This window comes from Acanthopagrus latus, chromosome 19 (assembly GCF_904848185.1).
Source record: "Acanthopagrus latus isolate v.2019 chromosome 19, fAcaLat1.1, whole genome shotgun sequence".
NCBI lineage: Eukaryota > Metazoa > Chordata > Actinopteri > Spariformes > Sparidae > Acanthopagrus > Acanthopagrus latus.
Window position 1 is genome coordinate 17,715,078 of NC_051057.1, and position 6,538 is coordinate 17,721,615.

The 6,538-nt window shown below is 38.4% G+C and overlaps 1 protein-coding gene across 4 annotated transcripts in view; it reads right to left on the reverse strand.

Moving 5' to 3' along the window:
• Positions 1-6,164, reverse strand: part of LOC119008657 (sodium/hydrogen exchanger 9-like) — a 67,086-nt gene extending 60,922 nt beyond the window's left edge. For 2 of the 4 annotated variants that reach the window (XR_005071477.1, XR_005071478.1), the window contains exons 1-3: positions 5,695-6,164; positions 4,769-4,968; positions 107-184 (exon numbers count right to left, since the gene is read on the reverse strand). Coding sequence is in view for 2 of the 4 variants with exons in the window: in XM_037079214.1 (XP_036935109.1) it covers positions 107-184; positions 4,769-4,968; positions 5,695-5,842 (426 nt within the window). In the remaining 2 variants the exon portion in view is untranslated. The remainder of the gene's footprint in view (positions 1-106; positions 185-4,768; positions 4,969-5,694) is intronic. The other 2 variants (XM_037079214.1, XM_037079213.1) reach the window with 2 other exon arrangements.
• Between the last annotated feature and the right edge of the window lie 374 nt (positions 6,165-6,538).

Sequence of the window (6,538 nt, forward strand, 5' to 3'; positions counted from 1 at the left end):
CACTGTAAGGCAGTATTTTTTTGACGGAGTGATGGAGCAGCCATTTAAAAGGAACAGTCCTTTGATGGTATCTTTATTTGGGGGCATGTCAGAACAGCCGTCTCACCTGATTAAGGGTGTAAGCTCCATGGAAGATGATGGTTGGCAGGAACAGATTGAAAAGGACCTCGGGATCAAAGGTCTCCTGTAAAAGACAGAGCTGTTGAGCTGGTGACTAACAAGGGCTCCGTGGGGAGCGAGAGGACTCCATTTACTGAATGTGACTGACTGACAGACAGATATTACACACACATTGTTCACTTCAGCGGGCTCTGTAATGTCAGACAGACACCAGTTATGCTTTCCCTTTGAATTCAAATGTCACAATAGTCTCCAACTGTCTTGTGCCCTCTCTTTCTGAAAAAAATAAATGAAATAAAAAACACTGTATGTGTCAAAAGGAAAAAATGAAAATGTGATACTCTAGGCTTGTGTGCCACTGTTCAGAGTTAGCTATCAAAACCTAGGTTAAATGTATCACTGTGAAACTTAGAAAACATAAACATTAAACACTAAATAATTACTGACACTACAGTTAGACTGTATCCTCTTTTTGTAATATTTTCAATTGTTCAGAAATGTTATGCTGAAATATGTAAATTGTGCCTTTTTTATTTCAAAGTGTGCAAATCTGCAATGATTTCCAGAATAGAAATCTGAACAGTGGATAAAGCAACATTCAAAATTCTTGTTTCACTTTCTTGACATATTTGAGTTGAAGGTTTATAGAGAGGGAATTTTAGATATCTATTCACATCACTCCATAAATCAGACAGTACTGTCAATGTTTTATAAATCAGGCTATAAAAAATATATGAACAAACCCTCTGTAAAATATTAAGACTGGTGAGTTTTCTCATGGAAGTAAGTGTTGAATAGCTCTATATTCCAACAGTAATCACTGTTTGGTTTTTAAAACTTTCCCTTGCTAGTCCAAATTCGCAAAATTGACCAGTATGTACAAAAACTCACCCCCCTTTATATTCGAATTTAATTCTTTAAATTCTTTGAATCTTCAGTAAATAATAACGACAAAAATAATACAATACTGTGTACTGCACTAGCATTCTATCCGAGTACCTTCCACAGCTGATTAAAGCAAAGCCCAAAGCAAACTGCGAAGTCTAACCGCTTGTGTCAGTCCTCACCAGACAGCCTCCCAGCATTCATTAGAATGGGAATAAGCAAGTATAGCCTGGACACACGTGTTCAGACAACAGATGGATGAACATTAAACGCAATCCAAGCTGGTAATCATTATAGGCTAGTAGCAACATTCCCTCCAACACAAACAGAGACCAGAGTGCAAGGTTTTTTTTAACACACCGTGCACGCTCTCTGTCTCTTTCTCATCTTGGCCGGTATGATGCAATTCAAGCCTCTCAGAAAGGTAGCCTTTCATGTCCTTCATCCCTGAATCCTTTTTATGTGTATTGTGGATACATTCTGAGGATCAAACGGCAGTGATATTCGATTCAGATCAAAATAATGCTACTCTTTCCCGATTCGTACATCCCACAAGGTCTGATTACATTACAAGAATTACATTCCAGTTCAATTAAATTTCACTCCTAAAAGGGATGATGATGCTTGCTGAAGTATGGCTACGATCTACCATTTCGCTTGTGGAAAAAATCAAAACCGACAAAAAGGTTGAAGCAGCCTGAACAGCATGAATATTTAAATGAATGAAAATAGGTCTCAGTAAAAGTCCTGTTTCTAGGACACACTGCAATTTGATGCGCATTTACATGTGTGAACACGTGAAAGATTACATTTTTTTTTTTTTTTCTAAACGAACATTTCTAATGCTGGAAACCCCTTATAGAATTTGGAGTGTCACAACGCTCTCTCAGTAATTCACACTTGAAATGGTTGCCAGAGCTACAAATTGCTCCCATCTCTATGCCACTTTCACCCGGGCTCAATATAAATGACTTTTTTTGCAGCTACAATTACCCACACAGCACAATATGTATTTCTTCGTCTGCGCCGGCTGTGCATGACAAATACAAACTGCATAACAGAGACTAACACAGACACTGTAATCAATAAATTATGCATATGCTGGTGGTTTTATTCTAAGGGGCCACCTGCACCACACAGGCGAGGATGGAGGTGTGTTGTATACACTAATTGCCTCTTCAGCTGAGCAGCACTAAATTTAATCAGACCACAAACTTTAATGCCTTACTCCCCGGTGGAACATAATGGACTCGGTAATGCAATGAAATCCTTATCTCTCCCTGCTAGGTCCCCATATGTATCAGACTTAATGGCGTGAAGGCTACACAGAACGGTCTGACCGATGTAATGGCCTTTGTGGTAGCCTCTGCTGGTTTTCTAATGAGACCCCAGCATTCAAAGGGGCCAAAGAGTCCAAGCCATTAGTGAACAGTTACACTTGCATGATCTGCAGGGTTCATGGTTCACTTACTCCCTTTCTCTCGGGTTGATACACTGCGCTGAGATGAAAAAATGTGATTTCAAATATGCTCATTCCACATCCTCTCATGCTTTTTGAACTTCCTGTGACTGAATCCCTGACTTTTTGCTTGTTTCTTTGATGTGACAAATCTCTCTGATAGCTAAAATATGAAAGCAAGTCAGAGCACAGTCAAGATACTACAGACAACCAGAGGCCCAGCTCATGGATTAGGCTCTTCTACTTAACAGTGACATTACAGACTCTGACTAATTCCTTTTCTAACAAACAATTGCTGTAAGTAGTTGGTAGAACACGAGCTTGAGGTCCAGCTCTAACATCACTTATGTTGTATCTCAGTGACAAAAGAATTACACAAATATACTCTACATTGAATGTGGATCTGCAATGAAATCTTCAGCATTCAAAAACATCAAACTTCCTAATGATTAAAAGTGATACAAAATCTTTTGTCAACAGCCGATTTGAGACTGGATGCTTATCATTTTAGAGCTATATAAGTATATTGGAAAACATAACGTCGTCGCTCATCAGTTCATAAATGAACACCCCTCCACTCACCCTTCTGTTTTTAAGCATATTCAGAGAACAGCAGCTGCTAAAAACACAAAATGCAAAAGAAAAGCAAAAAATAAAATAAAATGCATGAAGCCCTCAACAGAGCCCATTTTCAGTTTGTCTGTTCTGAATTAATAGGGCTTCTATGGAAATATGGCGGTGCCTGCAGGAGGTGCAGTGGGCTTTAATGTCAATCTAACATAGCTGTCAAACCACATAACTGCACTGTCAGGTGATGCAAGCCCAGGAAGACTTTGTCCCATAAACTTACATTGTGAAAAAAAGAGGCTGTAAAAGGAGGAGACACCTCACAACCCCATGAAATGACTAGTTTCACTATCATAATGTGATTCATTTGGTCCAATAACATTGGAAAGTCTAGAAAGTGTGCACGATTAAATAACTTTATCCCCGTTTAGAGAGCATCTCCACGCCGCGGAGGAGGACCCACTCTCTGTAGATTTAAAAGGCTTATTTCAATGTAACAAAAACAAAACAATTCTTATTTCCAGGTGATTGTACACTAATTAAAAACATAATTATGATAATTAAAGTCACTTTCATCCAATAGATTCCCCTGAATCCCGACTACTGGACATTTAACACAACAGCACACTGTTTACAGGAGAGCACATTCAATGATTTTATATTTCTGTTATATATGAGTGCAACAACAATTTCATGGTATAAACAGAAACAAATGATTGTTAAAGTAATGGATCAGCGCTAATTAAATATAGCATGAAATCATAAGCAGCAGCACCTCACTTCTACACAACGAAGACATCATTGATCGATATGCGCAGCGTTACTATTTGGAACATTATCACAGTTCCCTCCACTTTATAACAGTGAGATGTGGTATATATTCACCTCCATTACTGAGTTCTGTGTCATAGGCCGAAATGGCCATCTCCATCTGAGATTAAAAGCTGCAGTGTCTCCTGAGATTACTTTACTATCTCACATCTTTCCTGCAGCGCACAGCAATCCAGCACAGATGTCACCTGCAAAACTATCTCATTATGGGACTTCTCTATGTAAACACTTGGACAAAGTCTTCAGTGGAACATTTCAAGGAGAAATAAATTAGGTTTTATTATTGTATTCACCCACTTAATGTTTGCAGTTGTTGGCAGGAACATACTTTTGAGAAAATGTTTGTACAAACCTGTTTATTGCTCATTGATCAGAACCCTTTGTTGCTTTATCTACTCCACTGAAGTCTGTTTATTGGTTTCTGTGTTTAGATGCCTTCTAATTTCCCCTTGTCCACAGAGCACACCTGAAAATGTAATCTCCCCTATCTGTTCCTTAATAAATCCTTAATATAGGTTAAATTGCTCTCTTGCCCTCTTTCTCTCTGTACGACCACTTTCTTGCTTCCCCAGTAACAAACAGACCATGCAAGTAATTTAGAGGAAAACCAATAACTAAGCTCCATTAGAGGAGACTGTTGATGTAAATACCCAGCATACAAAAGGGAAGAAAAATAGTGGTGATCAAAGGAGAAGCGGTGAAAAAAAATATGTGTTATTTCAGACGAAATAAAAAAAATCATTAGAGGAAAAGAAAACATCCTGTGTGCGGTACAGTTGTTTTTTTTACGGGTTCCCTCTGCAATACTGACAATCATGTTGTTTCATTTTCACCAGTGCCTACACAAAAGATTTGCTTTTGCAAAATGTATTTGAAGTAAAGGTCAGATGAAGTCGCCATACTCACCAGAGGGCCTGAGACTGGTGGGCAGCTTTGGTTCACTTTCCCAACATGTCTATAATAGTGAAGGCGTGGTGTGATGTTGACCGTCAAGATATGAGGAGTGCTGTTAAGTCCGCCGCAAGCACACACAGTCTCTCCAATATTGACCGCATGTTGTCCCCAGTCGAATGGCAAACATCTCACTGCTAACCCTAAAAGCACACCTGCAGAGGAGTGGAAAAAAAGAAAGAAAAAAGCCATTGTGATGAAAATGACAGCATTTATCTGATAGCTTACACTTGGGACAAATATTAGTATAAAGTATAGAAGATTAAAAGTGGACATGAATATACCACATAGCAAGATCTACATTATAAGTTGTTATGGTGATGAAACATGGGTGAAACTGCAACCTTTTAAGAGTACTGCTGGCTGCTGAGCCCTTAATAGTTTATGATATCTCGGACTACCTGGCAATTAATGTAGGTTATTATTTTGAGTGAAGTAGCCTGAACAGAAAGGTTCAGTCCAGTAGCCCCATCATTTATCACAATATAGCCAATCAACTAGCCACATACACAAATAAATATCATACATTGCACCTTTAAAATTATCCTTAGCCGTGATTTTCTTTAGCTGTGAACGAGTGGCAAAGCTAACTTCAGATTACTAGTGGTTGCTGTGTTATTTATTTACTTTTTTTTTTTTTTTTTTTTTTAAAAGATAGTTAGGGTTAGGGTTATAAAATATATACTCTGCTCAGCCAATAAAAAAAATGGTGGATACAGCAAAAAAAAAAAAAAGATGGTGAGAAGCTTCTGCTTCATGCCTACAAAGGCTGAAAATGAATTTATTTCGTTAACACTCTGATATCAGCCAAATGAAACTGTGAGTCAGGAAGTCTAGCTAGCTTCCGTGCTATATACTGTGTATTAGTGTATGCTACTTACCATAAAACATTGCACCTCCAGTCTCATGTATAAGTCTATATTTAAATTGATTCATCTTCCACACACTGAGAATAGTTACGAGCGCCAAGCCAATTGAAACCAGGAGCAATAATGCAGTATAGTCTTGTATTTGCTTCGGTGCGGCCATTCTCGTTTGGAAAAAGGTCAAACTTTTCGGAAACAACTGCTTCACTTCAGCAGCAGCAGCAGCAGCAACATCCGCATCAGCAGCGGTTCAAGTGCCAGTGGTGCCTTTAAAAACGCCTCGGAGGTCTCTGCCACAGATGACAGAGAGTTAATACAACAGAATGACAACTGCACGGTAGTGCATTATTATTATTATATTCTGAAAAAGCCAAACTGAAGCCTGTAATCTGTTTAAAATGAGAGCGTTCACGTTTTCCGAGTGATGAGTATCTTTTTTTCCAAATCACATGAACGCACCACTCACTCAGCGTCAACCGCTCGTGTTCCAGCAGATGGCGGTGAACACAAACGAATGCACGCGGAGCTCCTCCTGCCTGCTGTGATAGGCCAGTAGTCTAACCGACTTTTAGTCATCTGCCTTAATTATCAAGTAATTGATTAATTGGTGATATGTTTGTAAAGACTTTGTTGGATCCATCTTTTGTGTTATGTAAAATAAAACAAAAACAAGCACAAACAAATAAATAAATAAATAAATAAATAAAAAAGGTTTGGGTGTCTGTTACTTCTGTCGAAACACTGAACAGTCAATCCTGTCGAAAGACATTTCATTTAGATTTTCTTATACTGCATAAAATACAAACAAAAACAAAAGTTTTGTTTTGTCAAGAAGCTGCTTTTTTCTGATCACATTACC